Genomic DNA, 23286 nt, shown 5'->3' with positions numbered 1-23286 from the left:
AAATAGGCTGTTGGTGTGGGTGGGGACATTCTGCAGTCCTGTTGGATAGATTAAACATGTCCCCTGCCACACTCTCTTTTTGTTACTTTTAGAGAAGCTTAACTTGCTGGGTGGACATTGCTGCCTTAACAGTGTCTGTAGGCGCCTGCCCGCACCGGCTCTGGCTGACCTCCCGTGTCGCCCGTTACCCCAGAGTGCCTGTACCTCGGTTTTCTCCTCTGCGGCTCACTTGGGACTTGGTCTGTGTGTGAATGGGGAGGGTGTGAACAGCTAACACTCTGAAGCCTGTTGCTTTTTACTGATCATGACTTCGTCTGCATCATGTCAGGTCCTGTGCTTTTCCTCCAAACTCCCCATAACCCTTGGAATCAAGCCCATGCTTTTTACCAGAGCCCTTTGCTTCGCCCTCCTGCCTCTTCCCCTTGTTCACCCTCCTGTAACCACACAGCCCTTACCATTTCCTCCGCCTAGAATGTTTCTTCCTCAGACCTTCAGGGGTCTCACTGCTTTCAGGTAGCTACTCGGGCATCAGCTCCCAGTAGAGGCCTGCCCCTGGTCGCCTTCTCTTTACTCTCCGTTGCAGTCATCAGGGCCTGATGTTTGCATCTATCCCTACCCCCAAAATACAAGCTCAGCGTGAATGGAAACTTCATTCCATTTTATCAGCCAATATGAGGCAAACTGGCACTTAGCACTGTTCACTGGAGCCTGAGAAAATTTTTAAAAAACCAAAACCATGTCTTTCATACCAGCTCGATTTTAATTTTAAAGTGACAAATGTACAGGTGGAATAAATTTTAAGCAACATCCTCCAAATCCCATTTACATGGCAAGGAGCTGAATGTAATTCTGTCCCATCAACTAGACAGTAATTTTCTAGCAATTTATTAGTCACAGCACAGAAACAACACCCCGGAGTTGTGGTCCGCTTGTAAATTGATTTTCATATAGTCTTAGTTGGAAGAATAGCTTTTATGTCTTTCCTGACCAATAGACAGAGCTCTTTCTATACCTAGTTTGAGCGCGTTACGCGCACTCACTAGCCAGCAGTGTTCTGCTGGAGCCTGGCCCATCCGCCGGACCTGCATGCCATGGGTCTGATCTGCCTTTGGCCCTCCCAGGGAGGTCCCTGGTCTAAGTCAAACTCTCAGGTACTGTAGAACCAAGTAAGGGTGGCTCTGAAAAGTGGCCAGCAGCCTAGAAGGGAGCTGTTTTTCTTCATGGCTAGTCTGGGGAGGAAAGGAGTAGTAATAGCTAAAGGTTGAGGTAACCCTAAATTTAAACTGTAGTCTTCCTGCCAGGAGTAAATTAATGCCTAACCCCCTCCAAACAAGCTGTCATTTACAGTGGCAGTCCGTACAGCCTGCAGCCCTCAGTGGCACTCAGTCAGTGCAGTTCCCACTAAAACGTTACCCTTGGACAGGAAGCCCTTTGTGATATGGCTGTGCAAGGAGAGGGGCGGTCCTTTGGGAGGGAGCTGAGTCTGGGAGAATGAGGTGCAAAACACTGAGACCTTCTCTGCCTTTCCAGACCCTCAAGTCATCCAGGATCACGGGTCAGACAGGGAAGCTGGCTGTGCCACGAGGCCAAACCACCAGTGTTATCCCATGGCTTCCGCTGCTGCACTGAGGCTGCTGGGGACATGGATGGTCTCGTTTTCTTTACAAGTAAGCACTTTGGTGGGAGAATACTGCAAAGGCTGTCAACAAAATAAAACCACAAAGAACATGGTGCGGGGGTCACAGGCAAACAGTTTTATCGGCGTTTCGTTTAAAACACTGGCTAGTCCTCACCACAAGGCTTGGAAGGTGCGGGAAGCTTCCAAGAGAGTTGATCAGACACACACAACCCATTCCAAGCACTCAAGGGCACAGAACAGGAGGAATCAAGTTGGCCCTGCAGCCCGCTCAGTGTGAACCAGGCACTGCAGCCAAGACCAGTCCACAGATGCGCTTTTATTCTGGAGGGGAGTCATCTAGGATCTAGATTCAGAAAGGTCACATTAGCAGCCCTGAGATCATGCCCTCAGTAACTCCCGCGGGAGGGAGGAGGGAGGGAAGAGAGACCGCAGAGCTGGAGGTGGCCAGGTCGCCCACCTCGGGCCTGGAGGCTCGCGGAGGGCTGAGTGCTCTTGCCTGGGCTGTGCTTTATTGGTGCAACTGAGTTATGGCAAAGCCACTAGAAGCACAAAGTGTCAGTGCGGTCACTGGCATCTCAAAAGTATCCTGAAAATGTAAATAAACAGATTCCATATGCAGACTAGAGGTGATTTACACTTAAAACATTTAAATATAAATTAAGCTATAACTTAAGTTACAACCAAAAGAAAAAAGAAAAACCAAAAAGACACTCAGCAATTGAGAATGCTGAACACATACACAGGACACCCCAAACACGAGGCCATTAAAGCGATGCCATTTTCATTGTGCCAACTTTACATTCATCACGTGCTAGTCCAGCCGGGCCGGGCCACGCCGCGCCGGCCGCGTCACGCCGTCTGGCACTGCACGCCGGCCCGGGGCCCGTCATCGTCCTCCTCGTAGGCCTCCCTGTGCTGGCGCCAGTTCTGCTCACTGGGATTGAACTCCTTCAGCTCCACCTGATCCATGTCATCTGCAATCCTGACTTTCTGTCGAGGAGGGAGAAGAGCTTCCAGCTGAGGAAGCTTGTCTTGAGAAAGCCAGTGTTTTTCAGGAAAAATAACCTGTAAAGAGTAAGGTGGAAAGAGCAGTTGTTTCTTCCATTCCCAATTACGGCATTTAATAACATGTCCTGTGAGAATAAAACACATGCACTTACTAAAAACTGTATGATCAGAGTCCCCTTCTCCAGGGGCGCCTTGTAGATCGGCATTCCTTCATTCCGCACACATTTCAGGTCCCCATGCTTTATCACCTCGCCTGCCGCGAGAAAGGGTTACTTATGAAACAGGAAGACGGAGGGCAGCCTGGAGAGGTCTCTCCCTGCTGGGAGAGGCTGGGGCAGAGGCTAGCACTCCCAGGGCGGCAGGCAAAGGCAGGGGTCACAGAGCATCTGACTGGAAAAGGCTGGTCCCAGTCAGAATGGTCCCTGTCAGAGGAACTGGGTGAAGGGGGTCGGGGTGGGGGGAGTGGAACCCTCTGGCCGCGTGCTGGGCTCTGGCAGGATGGTGTCGTCCAGGAGGAGCGTGCAGGAGCCTCCATCATAAGGTAGGTTGGTTTAAAAAAGTGAGCTAGGAATCCACACTCAGTCTGGGTAAGCAGGGCTACCACCTGTCAGCCTGCCTCTCCAGGTCATTACAAACATCGTCTCATGAGTGGGAGAGTCTGCCCCTCACAGACTCAAGCGGAGCTTGGAGCAGGAATGGGCCTCAAAGGAGTCCAGCCAGACCCCACCTGGCAGGATGGCCGGCCTTCTGGCTGGGGGGCCTACAGGCGGCTCTGGCCCCGGGCAGCCCCCTCACCGTGCCAGTGGGCCGGAGCTGCACTCGCTGGGTCTTATGTCTGCTTTTTCAAAAGGCATCGTGGGAGTTTAGCTCTTGGTTCTCCCCCAAATCTAAAAATATGATTTCCTTCCAAACATGAAAAGGAAAGAGGCAAAAGGGTCTCTTTAAAAAGTATGCTCTTCAGCTCGGTAATATAAATGGACAAAGAAGAAACAAATGTTCAGGAAAAATGTGGGAGAGAGCAAGCGAACACTTACTCACCATCCCACTCCCCCGGGCGACCTCTCACGAGGAAATCTTTCCAAGTATCACAGGAGTTTCTAAAGTGCAGCGCGTGGAGCGCTCTCTCCTCGGGGCGTGCAGGGCGGTGACTCACACGTGGCCCTCGGGGCTGGCTACCGACTGCGGGCGGAGCCCTTAGCTAAGTGGCCCTGGTGGCTGGGCTTCTTCCTTGTTTTGTTTTTAACAGTTTTTCTGTCTCTCTGTTCCTATCAGGTCACTTCTTGCTCTCAGCACAACGCCTCGTGCTTCTGCTTCTAGCTCACTAGGGGCTGGGAAACTGAGAGCACGTGTAAGAGAAGGGAGAAGACAGTGAGCCGGCTCCTCTGTGAGGGCTCACACCCTGGGGAGCTCCTAAGGGACATTTTTCTTTAATCTCCAGATTCTCAGCCATGCTTAAGACAGCCTAGGGGCTCTGGCGAGAAAGGCACCTCAACGGTGGAAGAGAAGAAGAAGAGAGAAGAGGAAATGAAGGAAGGAGAAATTAGCCAAAACAAGAAAAGAAGAGGTGAAAGAACAGGAGAGGACACAAGAAAGGATAAATGAGCAAAAAGCAGAAGGTTTTCTGGACACCCTGCCCGTCCACATAACTAAGCAAGGACATGGGTTTCTTGGGGTTGACCACTTCCTTCCCTCTGGGGCTCACTTCCTCTCTCTCGTCCTTGGCACCCAGGTTCCCTGTGGCTGGGGTCCAATCCCATGGCAGGGGCCCACACCGACCCAAGACCTCAAATCACCCATCCTTGGCCAAGGACAAGCTTCCCCAAAGAAGTTACACACAGGTGCTGCCCAGCTCCTCCTCCCAGAAGGGCTGGAATCAGGCCTGGCACAATGTTAGGGGGTCCCGGACATGGTACCCAGGGTGCCGGGCACACGCCCACTCACAGCCTGTGGCCTAGGGCTTTGTGTGAACTGTGATCCTCAAGCTCTCCTATTCAGATGAGGGGAGGAATTGGGCACCTTGGGAGGCTTGCAGAATGGAATCTAAAGGAAGGTACTGTATTTAAATTTTTCATGCAATTTTTCATTGTACTGCAGTGCTTTCCCCAATCCTTAAGTATATGTGTATACAAACACAACACAAATGAAAAATCAAACAGGGTAAGATGTTAACAACAGGCAAATCATTTATGGGTGATCCCTGTACTATTTTATTTTTACAACTTTTTGTTACTTTGAAATTGTTTCCAAACAAAAAGTAAAAAAAACAACAAAAAAACCTCTCAGCAGGACTTAGATATATAATTCCATTTCACATTATACCCAGAAAAGGAGGAAACAGAAAGCCAAAGAGGAAAGTGGCAGAGAAGGAGAACAAGGCCAGAAAGGGGAAGAAAGAAATGGGCACAGAGGCAGGAAAGCCTTGGAAAGTGGTCAGGGAGGCAAGGTGGCTCACTCCACTGGACTTTGGAGTCTTAATTACCACCTAATACAGCTTATGGGCTGGTTACCTCCCACTCTAGTCGTGAACCCACCCTTCTAGCCTTGAACTTCAGATGCCCACAGAAAAAGTTACTCCCTGACCCTGTGGCCAGTGAGGGGCCTAGAGCAGCACTACTCATGGCCAGTGATGGGGTCAAGGGTGACTGGGTGGCTCAGCCACCACCACAGCTGTCTGGACGTTCTTTGACTTGGACAACTGACCTGAAGTGCTGCTTTCCAGAGGCAGCTTCAAGTTGAGGGCCCCAGCCTGGCCCCTTCCCTTCTCCCATCTGCCTGCCCTTCCTGCAGCCCCTTCCAGGCAGGTGCTCGGGGGCCCACGTGGACTGTTAACTGCAGTGAACACTAGCTGAGCTGGGAGACTGGCTTCTAGACATGTGTTCGCAGGCTGAGCTCTCAGGCCTTTGAGAACCTTCTGGTCCAGAGGCAGCCCCCTCCAGCTCCTGTAGGTGTGTGCAGACAGGCAGTTCTGTGGAGCCGCCCAGGATAAGCTGGCAGGCAATGTCTTTTTTTCAGGAAAATTCTATTTTAAAATGTCTCTCACATGTAATCGACAACCCGGAGGCTAGAGAAACGGAGGAATCAGCACAGGTCACCAATTGATAGACTAACACCATCTATATCAGTTGTGTTTTCTTATCATACAAGAGTTAAGTTTTTAAATGTTAAGTTAAATTGGCAGGTTCCACATTTGCCATCACAGAAAGAGAAATACTTATTTGTGTTTTAAATAAAACTGGTGTAGGAAAGTCTTGGGAAAAAAAATTGGCAGTTTCCAGTTAGAATTTTAGACCTCAGAGATTCCTATTTGAGGCTCCTTCCCCAACTCTGCATTTTTCTTTCTAGAAGACTATAAAAGAAATTCACAAAATTCTCAGGAGTCTTTAGTGGTGACTTTAAACGTAGAGAAAATCAAGTCACACTAACTTGTGCGACAGAAGTCAACCCTGAACGTGAAACCAGGCTGAGTTGCCAGGATTATTATGCCAGACACACAGAACAACTACAACTAAACACACATTTGAAACATTACCTGATTTGGATGTAATAACAAGGACTCGATCATCCAGTGTTTTTATCGTCTTCTTGAAGCCACAAAGGGCTTCAGAAAGCTGAATTTTCATTTTCATGATCAAGTCATGGCCTCGTCTCTGAAAGACACTATGATCCTTCTGATCAAGCACAATTATGACATCACCAGGCTCCAGCTCAGGCTCCTGATCTCCTTCTCCATGAAATAGTATCTTTTGCCCATCCTTCATACCTATGAAACATCATCCCTTTCTGATTAGCCATTCTTCTTAAAAACCAGACTTTCAACAAAGCTTCTGAAGGCACACAGAGCCCTCTGGGGTTCTTATTCATCAAACCTCCCAACCTGGGGCAGGCATGGGGCTGGGATTACCACTGAGAAAGAGGCCTCACTGCCCTCTTGCATATTGAGGGTCTTCAACCAAGCAGGCTGCAGGAGAGTGGGAAACGAGGCCGTCACAAGTCCACCGCACACTCCCTGCCCACCCAGGCTCTGCGATGCCACAGCCAACACCGCGCTGCGGGCACAAGGCCACCACCCACTTGTCAATGCACACGCAGTGCACGGCTCTGGGGGCCTCCTAACAAGTCGCTGTGTTCACACAGGCACACGGTTAAGGCATGTTTGTTTTAACGAGAAGTCCAACCCCTGTGTTGATTTCAGTGTTGATTCATGTACTTTGGTGTCACCTCTCATTTAAATACATTTGCTCGATTAGGAAGCCACAGAATAATCAGGGGGAACAACTAAGAGGGGAAAAGACCTTAAAATGATGACCCCAGGCAAAATGAATAGCAGGGGTAAGATGGCTGGATTTGGGAGACTCTGATGCAACAGGTGGGGAACATATGGAGAAGCAGGACATGCAGCTACAAAGACTTACATAAGCTCAAAAGTCATTAGCAAGAACACTCCAAATGATTCTAAAGGAATGGTCTGAGAATGGCAAGAGAGGGCAATTAACCAAAACCATGTTCAAGTGACTTCCACAGCATAGGAAAACCTTAAAAAGAAGTGGTTTCTGATCGCATGGAAGCGACCTCAGCAAGAAAACTTTGGCAGGTGACACAGGATGGAAAGAAAGCCAGGGAGGGTCAAGGGAAGATGCCTTGGAAATCGGAGGAATTGACAGCACACTCCAATGGTGCTCAGATACCCACCATACTCTCTCATTTCCCTGCTACCTAACCCGTGTGTCCCAGGGTCAGCACCCGTGAAGCATTTCCACCAGCCTGGGGTGCCAGTTCTGCGCAGCCTCACCTTTCTCCACATGCACCTCGATAATCTTCTTCTCTCGGATGACCTTGGCGCCACTGCAGTTTTCGCAGCGGTCCTTGGGGTTGATGCGCTCGCCCTGGCCCTTGCATTCGATGCACACGGTCTGGATCTGCTGCACCATGCCTGGCCCGATCTGCTGGATGTGGATCTGCATCCCCCGCCCCTTGCACAGCGGGCACTTCTCCACGGAGCCTTTCTTCCCACCAACACCTGCGGGGAGACAGGAATGAGGCTGTGCTCTCCCCTTAGAAGCAGCTCTGCTGGGTGCCACCGCAGAAGGGTAATGATCCATGAAACTGGACACTGCAGTTTGAATTCTATTTACAATCATGAAAAGCCACGTGGAAGAGTCTGGATGATTCCAGCCAAGCAGACACCATCTAGATGTTAACATGTGATCACAAACATCTGTGGTTTTGGCAGTGCCAGGACAAATTCATCGTTTAAGCTTCACCGACTGTGTTTTCTTCTATCCCGGGATGAAAAAACACCCATGCCTCCACATGACAGTGGAGACCGGAGAACACAGCTCTGTCCATGGGGTGGTTACCCAGCTCAGCCACCTCTCTGTGGGACAATGTGGGACAAAGTCATCAGATCTGACTTTTCTTGAAAATTCAGATTTTAAAAAATTATGTTAATTACATTTACATTGAAGTCAGGGATCAGTAAACCATGGCCAACTGGCTGGTTTGTCAATAAAACTTTATTGGAAGACAGGAACATCATCTATTTATTTACTATCTACTGCTGCTTGAACAGTTACAACAAAGACTGCATTTTTATATTTTTCAAATAATTGTCAACATATTAAACAAATGTGCAGTCCAAATAAAAAATGTACAGGGCCAAATAAAACAGATTTGGCCCTCAGGCCACCTGTGTGCAATATCTGTTAGACATTTGAAGATAAATGATTCTTCTCTGAATTGTACATCAATAAGAATTGTTTTCAGATTTAAGGCATCAGAATTATGAGATTCATTCAAAAATTAATTCTTACCTTCACATTTCTCACAAATTACATTTTTCTGGAGAGCCAATTTCTTTGTGACTCCATTATATAAATCTTCAAGAGTTACAGACAACTGATGTACAACATTCTTGCCTTGCCAAAGGAAAGAAAAAATAATTATTAATACTGTATTATATATACTACTGTATTAAATACCACCCTTGTGACACTCATTTGTATGAAGTCTCAAAACTGCACGTGTGTCATTCATTCCTTTCCCTGCAGGAAGCAATGCCACTGTTACACCTGGCCCATCCTTCTGGCCATCTGCCAATATGAGAACTAATACCCCTTTCTAGCGATGAGCTAACTACTCAATCATGTATAGATGGCAACAAAAAGACTTTCCAACTTTATTTTCTAAGAACAAATCTGAGGACAGGAAGATGAGTGAAGAAACCTAAGGCAACGTTAACCAATGAAATTGGTTTCAGTCAGGTTCTCCCCATGAAAGGAGCCTTTATGAATGACGCATAAAGCCAATCTCTGGACCTTTCACTGGAACTCTTCCTTGAACATGCCCTTTACTTTTTGAGCCCTCCTGTGACTAGTGGCCCAGTGGGAACTCTCTGATCTGCGGAAGTAGTATCTGTACGTCCAGGATGGTGGGCCTTTCATCTTCGGGATGGGGGTCTGTCTGCTCTGGCACCATGCCAGCCTGTCAGGACCCACAGCATCAGGTCCTTCTCTGCTGCCCATAGGGCTCTTGAGGTCACTGAGACGAGCTGTCCTTGTCTATTGGCTGTTAACTTTGAGAGATAACTTAATTAAGGGCGTGAAGCTGCTCATCTCAAGACAGTGAGAGAGCTGGGCAAGATCACATCCACACAGTCAATAATATGAGCAGGCAACACAGCCAGACAACAGGGTAAGGATTTTTCCCTAATAAACATTTTGTGATTTTCAGCACACTGTATTCACAGAATTGACAGCCAAGCTTTTCAAAGCTCAAAGTCAATTATAATGTGAGAACAAGTACAGCTGTATTTATCTAGGCACCTCTTGTTGACCCAAATTGCCCTTCCTAAAGCCCAATGTAGAGCTTCTTTCTTTTGACTTCATCCAGGATTGTAATAAGCTTGATTATCTGACTGGTTTTGAGGTCCAAAGCAGAGTATCAACTGTAAACTGGACAGGGGAAGGGGGCTGGCTATTAGAGGCCACTGGTAACAGTGAGAGGTGCCAGCCCATAGCCTGGCAGGAGGTAAGAGGTAGAAAAATTAGGAAGAGCAAAGCCTAAAACTCAAAACAGGCCGGGGACCATTCCACCAAGAGCTAGCCCCTCATTCACCTCCGGGGATGAAGCTGTTAGTTCTAATGCATTCTGAAGAGAGAGGCAAGGCAGTTTCTTTTACAAAGATATTCAAACATAAAGGGGTAAATTTTGTTACCTACAACATCTCCTGAGCAGACTGAGAAAAGGAGGCCACACAGCCCCCGGTAGAGCCCGCAGGCACCGGCCCCGGTCAGGAGGCCCGGGGAGGAGGGTGTGCACCAGGGGAGAAACACTCCCTGCAGAGGCATCACTAATAGCCACAGGAGGTGCCATTTGTGTCCCTTAGGACACGCAGGAACCTGACCCCAACAGCAGGGAGAAAGAGGGCAAGGTGAACTTGAACTTCCTCTTCTCTTCTCAACCATTTGCTCCTTTATATGTGGTATTTAGAGGGTGTCAACTGCTAAATGCACTAAGAGATCCCGGGTAGCCTGGATACTAGACAAGGGGTACACTGCTTAAAGCTAATGACCCCCACAGGTGACAACTGTACCCTTTTAAGGCATGATCCATTGTGACTCCATTAGCATGTACAATTTGCAAACTATAAAATTTGCTTAATGTCTCTAAAAGCATTTACCTCTTCTCTCTCTAGCCATCCGTCCTCCGCCACCAAAGAACATGTCAAAGATGTCCATGGGGGATGAGAAGCTGGGGCTGCCTGAGCCTCCTTCCTTAATCGCCTGTTCGCCGCCCTGGTCATAGATGTCCCTTTTCTTTGGATCTGAAAGCACTTCATATGCCTGGGATATGAGCTTAAACTTTAAAAGAAAAAAAGATTAAAGAGAGAGAGGGAAAGAAGGCTTGAACTGTTTATGAAGGAAACCCTCCATATGAATATAAGGACAGAGGTATTCTGCTCCCAACCCTCCAAGCTAGCGGGTCTCTGTTATCTGGAACCTCATTTTTCCACTTACTCCCCTTGGAGAGTGGGAAACACAGGGCAAACATTATTAAGGGATGAGAGGCAGGGTCACGGGAGGGCACAGGGAGAGAGAGCAGTAGGCAGGAACGTTTCTCCCTACTCAGGCTGCACACGACAGGGAGAAGTGGAGAGTAGCCGGGATGCGGGGAGACCAGGCCAGGGTTTAACCTACAACTGGGTAAGTCCCAGGACTCCCGGGCGCTACTGCAGGCCTTCCAGCTCACGCGGGCTACTTTCCTAGTTGACTGGCATGAAATTCAACTACAGACATCCTGTGAGCACCCATCCGCACGCGGGCTGCGGACGCTGTGCATACACCTGCCCTAATCTCCCCCTAATCTCCCTCTGAAGTCCTGCCCCTCCCAGAGTCTCCCCCGTATGTCACTTACAGGTAACGTCAAAACCTCGTTTCCTCTCCCTCACATCCCATCTCTCAACAAACCCTTCCTGAGCTACCCTCAAATGTCTATCTCCAGTACCCTGGCAGACAAAATACCCCATGTGTCACACTCCCGCCAAAAATGTAACCCTCCAATCCAACTGTAAGAATCAGAAAACCCCAACTGAAAGACATTCTGAAAACCTGAAAGATAGGAAAACTCAGTGCAACATGTGAGCCTGGATTGGATCTTGCACCAGGGAAAAAATGGGTACAAGGGACACTGGAACTGAATAAATGTGATTTATTTTTTTCCTCAACGTTAAACTTCTTAAATTTGATAGCTGGGCTATGGTTGTCTGCAAGGATGTTGTTTTTGCTAGGAGAAACATTAAGGGCTGAAAGGTTATGATGTATGCAACTTACTCTCTAAAGCTTCAGCAAACAACGGTAATAGTAGAGACAGGGAAAGCGGAAGTGGAGGCGTACTGACAGCTGCAGAAGGTGGGTGAGGGAAAGGCAGGTGTTCGTTGTACCCCTCTGGTATTTTCTGTATGTACATGAGAGGTTTAAAACTAAAATCAAAATACAATAAAATATCCAAAATCCATCCCTTCTCATCACCACCACCACGCCTGCCCTGGTGGAGGCCACCATATTTGGCCTGAATTATTGCAGTCACCTCCTCGATGGTCTCCCATCTTCCTCTGCCAGCTTTCAGTCTGTTCACACAGCAGCCAGAGCGAGCCTTCTAATTGTGTCAGTCCTCTGCCCCAAGCCCTCCGAGGGGGCTCATTTCACGTGGAGTAAAAGTCAGTCCTTACTCGGATCTACAAGCCCAGCCTGACACCTCTGCTCCCTCCCCCTGCAATCCTGCTCCGGCTGCCCCGGCTGCACACCAGGGCACTCAGTGCCGAGACTGTGTGCCCCACCACAGTGTCTGCTCCCTGAGGACAGGGAGTTAGGTCAGCTTTGTCCTGTCCACCACTGTACCCCCAAACCTAGAACGCTGTCTGGCATGTGGAAGGTACTTGGTAAATATTTGTTAGATGAATGGCTCCGTTCTGGGAATTCAGAAATGAATCCAGGAGACAGGGTCTTGGCCCTCCAGAGCCAGGGCTTAGACTGTGAGACAGCTGTCCATAGGAACAGCCTCTAACACAGCTGGCTCCAGAAAACATACAGGAGAAAAACACCATGAAGATACAGATATGGAACCTGCCAGAGGCACTAGGTCTTCTCCTGTACTACAGAGCCCTTACAGAGATATAATAAGTAACTAAAAAATAATGAATTATAGCTAATAAATAACAGTTAAGAAGTGCCTGGGTAATTTTAAAAACTGCCTTAGAGACATCAGAATCAGAATCAAGGCAGCTACATCTTTTGATATGTTAATTCTCACACAATTTCTCCAAAGAAGTAGGCATCATTCATCCTTTCTGCAGCAGCAGAATTGAGGTGTAGGAATTAGGTGCCTAGTACAGAAGATCAGAAAGCAGCTGGGCCAGGCTGCCCGAGAGTTTCTGGGTGCATGTGTACCAGGTCAATATGCTTCATGAGAATGTCCACTAGAAACACTCACCAAAAATTCTGAATACTAGAAAGACACTTGGACTTAACAGAATGGATGATTGGACTTAACAGAATGGATGATTAATCTCAGAAGGACAAGGAATGCCCTGTCACTTGGAGCATTCAATCACAGGCCAGATCTCACATGAGAGGGGGGCTCCCACTACCCCTGGGGTCCCAGCACTTCAGAGTCTAACTCAGCTCCCTGCCTGAGCCCGGTCCCACAGCTGGAGATTGTATTCTGACCAGTTCACCTTTCAGACTGTAATCCTGTGTCACAGGACTTTCATGAGACTAGCATACAGCTGGGAAAAATGGCTTTGGAGACCATACAGCATCTTGGAAAAGTATTTGTGATTACATATTAAGTGATGAGGAAATAAAAAAACCTCTGTACCAGGATTACCATCTACAAACACCCTGGGAAAAGCCTGGAAAGAAGCACAGGACACCAGTTAGGGTGATGTGTACTTGAGGGGTTTTCCTCAATATTCTGAAATTTTCCTCACTGTTATGCTCTCTTTCATAATTTTTTACCTTGAAAATCTATTATTCAAACTAAAAGTTAGAGTGAAATTGGCCAAAAGATCAAACCCATCTCAAAAGCCGAACGTGGTTAATAACCAAGAATATATCCCCATCACTGCCCCTGAAAAGGATTGGGCTTACTGACCCGCCGCTCACGTGTCTCTCAGAAAACCACGCAGAAAAGGAGAGACTCTGCACAGAGCACCTGGCGACAAACACAGGCTGCCCAACGCTTAGCAACACGGGACAACAGGACACAAAACAAAGACCAACACCCCAGCAGCCTTCTCAGTTGTCCTGGAGCAAGGAGGAACAGACCAGCTTAGTCTATTTTTGAAGAGACATTAATACAGTTGACAAATTTAAAAGAAAAAAAGTTAAAAAGTTCCACCTTTATGACAGATACAGTGGACGAGAACTACGCACAGACTTGTGCAAAAAAGAACAGACCCACACAGTGTGCCCAGCACATAAGCAGGACCAGAAAGGAGGCATCTGGTAAATGAATGAATGAATATACGAGTCCTCTCTAGGGAGCTTAATAGCAGAGTTTCTATAAATTGTGTCCCCTGTCTCTTCAACCCCCTTCACTTCTGGGGAATGTGGATAGCAAACAAGGAACCATAATTAGAGCAGGATGAGGATTGGGCCAGGGGTTCAGCATACGGTCAGAAGCAGTCTCCTGGAAGGAGTTTTAGTAGAGAACTGAATTAAAGAGTTTTATTCCCTTTGTGGAAAGTGAGGAGGAGAAAGTATTCTTGGCCAGGAGAACATCACAGAACCCCCACCCTCACCCCTAACCTGCCAGACTTTACTATCAAGAGCCTCACTTATGTGACAATAATTCAGTAACTGGCTATAAATAAATATTAGTTTAAAACCAACCAACCCTGTTCAGACAGGTATATGAAGGGCAACGCCTAGAGAAATGTAGTACAGGTCAAGTCCAGTTTTAAAAAAAGCTTCAGAACACCAAGAGCAGACTCACTGCAACTGTAGGCTCACAGCCATGACTTCCTCTTGGAGAGTGCTATGAGATCTGACCTGAAACCAGGGTCAGGAGGCTTTCCCACACGCACCCCTGAAACGTGAGATTAGCAGCCTGGGTGCATTCTCCTTAAAGGAGGTTCTCAGAAACAGCCGACAATGAATTTAGGGAGCACATCTATGAATCACCAACAGCACGTAGAAAGCCAGTGACTTCAAAAGCTACAGTAAGCCACCTAAATATAGATGAGAAAGAACACAAGTAACAGACAAATGGTCTTACAGGAAAGCATTTTAAACTTGTGACAACCACACTCCGCACATGTGGCTAAATATAAATATTCTATCACTGTTGCCACCCAGCCAATCTTCCTTAGGCAGCTTCCTCCAGCCCAGAATAGCTAACACAGACAGGTATTTTAATACTAGCTTTGTTTCCAAGGGTCTCAATGCTAGATGGGTGATCTGTGGCTTCAAAAGTGGCCGGGGTGTCACTGCTTTCGGCTACTACAAAAGCGCCAGCTCATCCAGGACATGTGAAGTTGTATAAGGAAATGGCAAGAAGTGAAAGGAGTGAGCAGGCCAACACGCTTTCCCAAGGATCAGTGCCCGATCTTCCTAGTCACCTACTCAGGTGGGTAACGAGCTTCCTTCAGCATAAGAAGCAGGCTGACTCTAGTCCTATGAACAGTATGAAAAAAATTTAATTTAGGTCTCTATTATGCAGAGCATTTTTCAGTCCAATATTGGAACAAATGGGGGTCATTTGTCACAGAAAACCTGGAATGTTCGTATAAAATGATGTGTCAGGTTAAAGATCTCCGTGTCCCTGTTTAAAAAAAAATAAGTGACTATTCAATGTCTGACAACCTATATGAGGCAGGAAATAGGTACACGGGACAAATCCAGTCAGCCATTCTCAAGAGGGACTCAGAGTTTTTCCAAGGTACCAGCTCAGATGAAAGAAACTCATCTCTAGGGTTTATCTATCAACAGGGAATAGGAACACACAAAAACATAATTCATTCTCGCTCATTCCCAGCAAGCACACAACTTCTGGTCGCGCGTGCCTCAGTTTCCCGGTTTGCTGGCTGCCTCTCCTACAGGAATGCCCGCAAACCCTGTGAGAACTGGGCCCCCACATTTCAGTCCCACCCCTTCCTGACGTTCCGAGGGGCCCCATCAACACTTGTGGAGCGAACGGAGGAATGAATGGGCCGCTCGGGGGCTCACGAGGGGTCCCGGGGCCTCGGGTCCCCGCACCAGCCCCGATCCCCCACCGGGCGAGGCTGGGACTCGGCGAAGCGCCCCCCACCTGGCCGGGCCGCGGCCCCTCGGCCTCGGGCCACCCCCGGCCGCCGCCCGGCCCTGCGGCGGGGTGCGCGGCGCCTGGCGACCGCCTCACCAACAGACGCGGCTCGGGTTCCCCGCCGCCTTCAATAATTCACAGCCCCCGAGCTCCCGGCTGAATAATTGACGGCGGGCCCCGCGCGAGCCCGGCCCGCGCCGCCCCGAGCCCGGCCCGCACCTTCTCGCCCTCATCCGGGTTCTTGTCCGGGTGGTACTTGAGCGCCAGCTTCCGATAGGCCTTCTTGATCTCCTCCGGGGAGGCGCTGGGCTTCACCCCCAGGATGTCATAGTACTGGGTCTCCTTCACCATCTTGTCTCTGCGGGGCGGGGCGGGCAGGACGGTCAGCGCGCCCCGGACGCCCCCGCCGGGCTCCTGGCCCGAGCCCCCGCCGCCCGGCCGCGCGTCACGGTCACGGTCACGGCCGCCGCCGCTGCCGCCGCCGCTGCCGCCGCAGCCGCCCGGGCCGCCCTCCCTCCTTCCCGCGCCGGGCCGCCCTCCGCGCCCGACACCGCCGCACTCGAGCCGCCGGCTCCTCCGCGGCGGGTTTTATTCGGCGCCGGCGGAAGGTTCCGCAAGGAGACAGTGACGCCACAAAGGCCCAGAACCTTCGCGGAGGTTCCGGCGGCGCTTGGGGCTGGTGGGCTGGGGCGCAGCGGCGAGTTCGCGGCCCGGACACCGACGCCCCGGCCCCGCGCGACCCCACCCGCCTAGTTCCCAGCTCACCCAGTCTCGGCCGCCTGCTCCTCCGGCCGCGCGTCCGACTCCCCGGAACTCCAGTTCTGACTGCCGCCCCGGGCCATGTTGGGGGGCTTGGAAGACGGCTTCGACGCAGAGGGCGCCTTCCGACGACCGTCCCGCCGCCCCGGGGCCGTCCCCTTTCCCTTCCGTGGGTCCGTGGGTCCGGCTGGCTCGAGGATCGGGTGGCCTGGAGGGCAGCGTCGGCGGGAACTCTGCCCCGAGGGGTTGGACTGGGAGGGCTGCGCCCCGCGGTCCCCACCCGGCTTCTCCCGGGGGGTGTGGCCCTCCTCTGTTTTGTCATGGCCGGGATGCCCCTTGGGGTCTGTCTCAGATAGCTGCATTTTTGAGGGGTTAGGGGTGGGTAGGGGCTCTCTACCGTGGTGGGATCGCATTTCCCGAGGCCCCAAAGCTGCCGGCGCCCCCCGGGGCATCTTCAAGGCTGAGATGAGCCTAAGCCCTTCCAGATATGTACAGTGGTGCTCTGCTGACCCCAGCTGTGGATGGTGGTCTCTCTACTGCCCTCAACTGGGAACCCCTGAAGTCCCCCGGGGGTAAGCAGTGACGTCCCCCAGATGGGGGCAGTGACACCGGTTAGATATGAGCAGCAACATCCCCCAGGTCTCCCTAGGGTGGTCAGTGCCCTCTCCCCTCCGAACTACCGAGGTTGGACCAGGCTCCTGGGCGCAGTGGGGGTGATGTGGAGAGTGGTTCTAGAGACTGCCGCAGGACCCTCACTGCCTGGGAGGGTACAGTAACAGGTCCCTGACTGCCCTCAGCGGTGCCCAGCTGTAGCCAGCATCAGTATCATACCACTGCAGTAACACCAGTGTGGGGAGCAGCACTCTCAGAGAACTGCAGGCCATCTGCTCCAGCCCAGCCTTGGCTTCTGCCCGGGGAACGCTGTCCGGGAGAAGAGGCCACTCCTCGCCTCTCTGGATCTCTTGGCCTCCTTTTGGGTCCTGCGGCTCAGGCAAGTACCACCTCCTCCTCCCTGTGGGAGTGAGAAACTTTGAACTTCCAAGAGAAATTAAGCTGCTCATTTCTGTTCTTGGAGACTTTGCTTTTTTCCTCTCAATTAGATGCCTGTAGAGCAGAGAACTCAGAGCTGAAAGTCACCAAGCTTGATTCCATACCCAGATTTTACTAACGATGTGAGCCTTAGCCTCTCTGAGCTTGTTTCCTCATCAGCAGGGTATGGTCATTGCCGCCTGCCTGCCTTGGTCAAGAAGGACTCTTGCAGGGATCAAGTGGGATGAGCCCTGTGAAGGCTTCTAGCACAGTGGATCTCAAACTTGGCTGTTCGTAGGGATCACCTGGGGCTTCTGAAAATCCCTGTATCCAGGCTGCACTGCAGACTGATTACATCACAACTTCTGGGGCTGGTACCCAAGCACCAATATATTTAAAGCTCCCCAGGTTATTCCAGTGTACAGCCAGAGCAGAAAACCACTGCCCTGCACCACACATTTATCCAGATTCAATTCTCTGGACCAGTGATGCTGGCAAGATGGGCACGTATGCATGATTAGAGCCTAGGTGCATGGAATGGGGCTGTGAACTCTGGAATCCATGAGACCTAGGTTCTAGTTGCTACTTCTGGCTGCCTGACCTTGGGCAGGTGATTGAACCTCTCTGAGCCTTAGATTCCTCAACCTTTTTATGGGGATTGTCTTAATAGCATCAACCTCATAACCTGGTGAAGCACCTAGCATGTAGTCTCAACACACATTGATGCAATTTTTTTTTTTTTTTTTTACTTTTGTCTGAGCTAAAGAAGCTGACAAAGATTCTCTCCTTTATGAAACTCTAGCCAGGCTCCTCTGATCCCTAGGCCTCACCCTTGGCCTGTAAAGACTTGAACAACCACTAACAGTTTCTAACAGCTCAAGGCTGCCTCCCTAAGATGACTCCAACCCCCCACCCTTAAAGTGCCTGCCTGAGAAGACTGAAGGATGCCAAAAATGTTAATTGTTTGTTCCAGCCTACACCGGAGGGCAGGGCCTCTGTCTCCCAGTCTCCGTGCGAAAGTAGAATCCTAACTTCGATGCTACTGGCTAGCAGACAGCACTGGCTTAATAGCATTTACACTGGACCCTTTGTAATTTTTCCTCTCCTGACTCTACTGAGCTGCCACTTGTCCCTCTCCCTTCTCCCTCATTTTTGCTTTAAAACACCCAGCTATTTCTGTTCACATTAAAGTTGGGTTCATGCTGGTCTTTTTCCTATTGCAGTAATTACTGCTGATTCGAATCTACCTTTACCACTTCAACCAGTGTCCAGGTTTGTTTACCTTTGACAAAGCCTTTGATGTTCTAGGACATTGTTCTCCAAATTACGCATGGGAGGATTTGAGGCTTTACAAAGTACATTTCTTACCTTATCAATTGTGTGTTTATTTTCATGGCTCACTTTTTCTTTATTGGAACTTTTCCAGTCATGGCAAGCGATGTAAAGTTTCCTTTTTATTTAGGTTTTTTTAAAAAGTAGATAAATGTGTAAGGAAAGTAATAGTGAGATTAAGTGCATGATAGTACAGGGGCACGAGGGCAAAGCAGAAATGGTGGCACTTGGGAAATGAGGGGAATGCTGATCCAGTTCCAGCCCCTCACTTGACCCTGAGGAGGCTTCAGATGAAGAGGCAAAACTGAAAGGCATACATTGTAGGCGTCTCCCCTGACTCCCAGTACCACACTCCTTTTGTGACCCAGGGTGGATGGAGAGTCAAAGCAAACCCAGAAACAGCTCTTGCAAAGGCACCTGGGACAGGTTCTCCGCTGGAGTCCACTGAAGCGAGAGACAGCATCTGACTGGAGAAGGTGGTCAGGAAGGACCTACAGGTGGAGGGCCCAGGAGGTGAGGGCTGCCTGGGGCAGAGGTGGGAGGCAGGGGAGTCCTGCTGAAGGGACAGCAGAATAAAGGCAGAGAGCACAGTGCCGGGATGGACGAAGGCTCTGAATGGGGAGAGAAGTGGAGACAGTTACAGCAGAGCCCTGGATGCCCCGAGGAGGAGTTTGCTGCCCCTCCGGTGGACCCTGGGAACCACTGAAGGTCTCAGCGCAGGAGCTGCTTTCTAGGAAGAATAACCAGCAGCCGTCCTCTGAGGCTGGGAGAGGGCTGAGCTGGACATGCAGACTCAAGAGCTCCCTCCACAGGGGGGCCAAGGGGTTGACAGGCTGGCCTAGAGAGGGTGCAGAGGTGGGGAAAAAGTGCCAAGGAGAAGCCAGGGGGAACAGCTGCCTTTAGGCAGTGGGAGGAGGAAGAACAGCCATCAGAGGCAAGAGGAGAAGCAGGAATATGAAGAGGAGCCGAAAGCAGGAGAGGCCAGAGTGGCAAAGGGAGCGTTCGAGGCCGGGGACGGCCCGGGACAGGGAGCTAGCACTGGGACGGGCGGTCACAGGGTTTCTCCAAGGAGGGCGTTAATTTGTTGGCCCCCAAAATAGCAGTTGTCACTCCAGGCCACTGTTTGAATATCACTAGGGACTTCTGCTTGGGGAGGCCCTGCCTCACTCTGCTGTGTGGCTTTGGGCAAATGACATTACCTCTCACTGAACCTCAATTCCCCCCTCTATAAAATGGGGATAAGAACACTGACTTCACAGGGTTATTATAAAGATTCATGGGGACAATATGCATAAAGCACTTGACATGTGGCTGGCAGAAGCCAGGGCTCTGCAGAGGGAATTTCTTGGTTGCACCACAGCAGATGGTCAGTGTGCACCTGCCGCATGCCTGGCTCCGGGTGAGGGCTGTGTCTACCCTTGCGGAGCTCACAGACTGGCTGTGCCTGGGCACCGGAATCTAAGCACTTAACCCCCAGCGTGGGCCTGTTTTGCCAGCACTCCAGCCCCCGGAATTTTTCCAAGAACTCATACTGAAACAGTTAACCACTGCCACCTTGCTCTAAGAGACCAAGCTTCTGTGATGTTTCTGTGGATGAAGGGATGGTCTCTGAGTTCCCTCTTCCTCCTGGAACTCAGCCTCACCCAGAGTGGCTGCCTCCAGAGGTCAGGGGTGCCTCCCTGAGGGGGTGGGGGGAGAGCTAAGAAAGTGAGGGTGTCCTCCTGCTGTGTATTTGTACTTAATAGACAACGTTCCCATCAGGGCACCCATCTCATGAGGTCGCAGAGCCCAGAGAGAGGACACCCATCCATCCTTTCAGCATCTCAGGAAAGCACCTTGTGCGTCCCAGCACCAGCAGAGGCTTAGGGGAGCATCCGGGAGCAGACTCAGGGCCCACGTGGGCCAGCTGGGAAATAAACCTCTAAGTCCGCTTTGTAACGTGAGCCACGAAGGAAAAGTATTCTCAAGTTCTGGGTGGCCCGGGAGGTCGTGTGTGTGAGACTTCCATGTTAAGATCTAGAGGTTGAGAGGAGGCTGCCTTGCAGGGCCAGCGTTAAGAGAGTTAAGAGGCACAGGCAACAGCACAAGTGGAGGCGCCAAGGCGTGTGAGGCCTTGACCTCTTCAAAGAGCCAGTGTTTCTGGAACAGAGGTGGAGCGGGGTGTGGACCACTGGGCAGAGTTGGATTCTGAAGTTGAAGCCCCTCCAGGGCTTTAGGTGGTACACTTTAAGAAATTGGTTTTTTGGGGGGGGGGTTTTGTTTTGTTTTTTTAAGAAATTGTTATATATTTATTCCAAAATATTAATTGTTTTACTTTATTTCAGCAAAATGGCTATATTATAAACAGTATCATTGCATACTTTGTGTTTTATTTTTAGCAAGTCAGATGACAGAACAGTTCTTGAGTCATCGTAGCTCTTAGTTTTAATTTGGAGACACTTTGCTCTTCTGAAGCATAGGAAAATTCTCAACGCAACACTTAGATTCAGAAGTGAATCATGAATTTTGTGCATCGTGTTCAAACATTGCAATTGGGTTACATAAGATAAATAAGAGTTCCTGTAGAAATATTACAAATATTACAATTTCATCGTATAATTGTTAGCAGTTTTTAAAAATAGTTTTATTGAGATATAATTGACATAGAATGACTTGTGGGCATTTAAAGGGGACCATCTGATAAGATGTGATATAGGTATATACCTGTGAAACTGTCACCTTAAGGTCGTGAACATCTGTCACTCCCCACAGTGCCCTCAGGAGGAAGGGTACGTTTGAAAGAGGAACTGCCCCAGCTTGCACCAGTCAGCTGCTGAGCTGGGCCCAGAAGCCTGGTCTGCTGTCCCCTAATTTGGTTCTTTCCAGGATATAAACCCATCAGCACCCTTGTGTGTGATACTGGCTCCGCCACTTCCTGTGTGACCTTGGGCATGTTACTTCACTTGGCTGCCTCAGTCTCTCAACTGTAAAAGAGTATCTACCTCATGGGGCTATGAGGCGTATGTAAGATTATATGTGTGGTTATACACACACACGCGCGCGCGCGCACACACACACGAGCATTTATATATAACACAATAAAAAGCCCTTAGGACAGTATTTGGCACAACATGCAACAAATGTTGCCCGTTGTTATTTGATGCAAAGAGCTCTGTAACGACGTCTGCCTAGAAGGTTTACACTGGGAAATACAAAATGCCCAGTAGGATGGAAGACTGCAGTCTCTCTCCCTTCTCCAGGGAACTGAGCTGAGACACTCGCCCTAACGGCACCACTGTTGTAGGATGCGTTGTATATCTACTTAATGCTGCACTTAATCATTTTTTCAGATCTTTCCATGGCCTTGGCTGGTCCTGTCTCCTGTTATTTGTGGTGCCTAGCAAATTACAGACTATCCCAGACCAGGAGGGAGGACTTGGCCTCACCCTTAGAGACTCAGACTGTCATCAGTTCCTTCCTCCCTCCCCCTCACATTACCAGGGGCTGTGGGTGTTCCCCAGGAGAGTCTCCCAGATCTGTCCTCTGCCAAGACAAGCCCTCGTTGCCCTTGCCTTGCCCTGTCTAATCATTCTCCTGCCACACCAGCTACTTGTGCAGCAATCAGATGGTGAAATTTCCAGAAGCCCAGTTCTGTTTAAGTCACAGCCCTGCTCTAAAACCTTTGATGGATCCCTGAATAATGAAATCCAAAGTCTTCCCTGTGGCATTGAAGTTTCCCCATGGTCTGAACCCGGCTCACTCTTTGGCTCCAGGTCCCACTCAGAACCCTTATTTGCACTGTCAGAATAGCGCAGTGCTGTTCACCAGCTCAGGACTTGGGACAACAAGGCTGGAATCAGTTCGGAAGCAAAGACACCGCAGTTGTGTTGTGATGACGGGGAAGTAACATTTAAAGAAACATGTACATCTCAGTAGCTGGCTGAGAGTTGTTCTCAGAATGGGAACTGCCTTCAGGAAAATATGTTTGTAGATCCTTTAGACAGGAGTTTGAGATTCCAAGGGTAGGACCTTAAGAAATGGTGGCTAAGTTGCCTGACACAGGAGGAATTTATGTCCCGAGGAAGGAGTGCGGAGGCACGGGGAGAAGAGAGGAGAGGGGAGAGCCAGCAGGAGGACCAGCAGCTCAGAGGAGGGGCTGTCAGCGGTCCTCCACTCCTGTCCTCCACCTCGCCCCACTTTAGGGCTAAACTCACAAATGTGTGTGTGTGTGGGGGGGGGTATTTGCATATGTGCGAGGATGTGTGTGTGTGTGTGTGAGCATGTGTGTGGGGTAGGTTAGATCTGGAAGGAGGGGCTGAGCATATGCAGGGAAGGGCACAGGATCCTCAGCCTCAAGGAAGGCATAGAAATTGTGGAGAGAGCCCTGGAATGCTACAGGCTGTCAAGTTTGGGGGATTTGAGCCTGTTTTACCTACTTTGATGATAATCTGGTTCCATTTATAATTATTATTGTTATTGTTATTACCCAAAAAATACCCCCTAAAGGGTGCTTTCTCCTGGGAGAAGTACAAGAAGAAAGAAGGGCAGAATGTTGCTGAAAAAAGAAAAGAAAAGATCCTTTAGAAATACTCGCTTGTCAGAAGTGTATCTTCCCTTTCTGGTTAGCTGACAAGTGGTTTGTGGAGCAGGGCCCTGGAAAACATCAGGCTTTGAACAAAGAAATGAAGATGGCCGGTGATCATATTTTAGAAGTTCAACCTCACTGCTCATCAAAGAAA

At 49.8% G+C, this 23286-nt stretch overlaps 1 protein-coding gene across 1 annotated transcript; it reads right to left on the bottom strand.

The window, feature by feature from the left end:
* Positions 1-741: 741 nt before the first annotated feature.
* DNAJA4 (DnaJ heat shock protein family (Hsp40) member A4) lies at positions 742-16460 on the bottom strand. Its single transcript, XM_031440736.2, has 8 exons — positions 16214-16460; positions 15668-15806; positions 10326-10506; positions 8458-8562; positions 7437-7664; positions 6177-6407; positions 2800-2900; positions 742-2704 (listed from the first exon to the last, which is right to left on the bottom strand). The coding sequence occupies exons 1-8, from the start codon at positions 16288-16290 to the stop codon at positions 2489-2491; spliced, it is 1278 nt and encodes a 425-aa protein (XP_031296596.2). The 5' UTR covers positions 16291-16460; the 3' UTR covers positions 742-2488.
* Positions 16461-23286: the final 6826 nt, after the last annotated feature.

This window comes from Camelus dromedarius, chromosome 29 (genome assembly GCF_036321535.1).
Source record: "Camelus dromedarius isolate mCamDro1 chromosome 29, mCamDro1.pat, whole genome shotgun sequence".
NCBI lineage: Eukaryota > Metazoa > Chordata > Mammalia > Artiodactyla > Camelidae > Camelus > Camelus dromedarius.
Note: the sequence above shows the minus strand (reverse complement) of the source record. Positions and strands in the feature narration are given on the sequence as shown.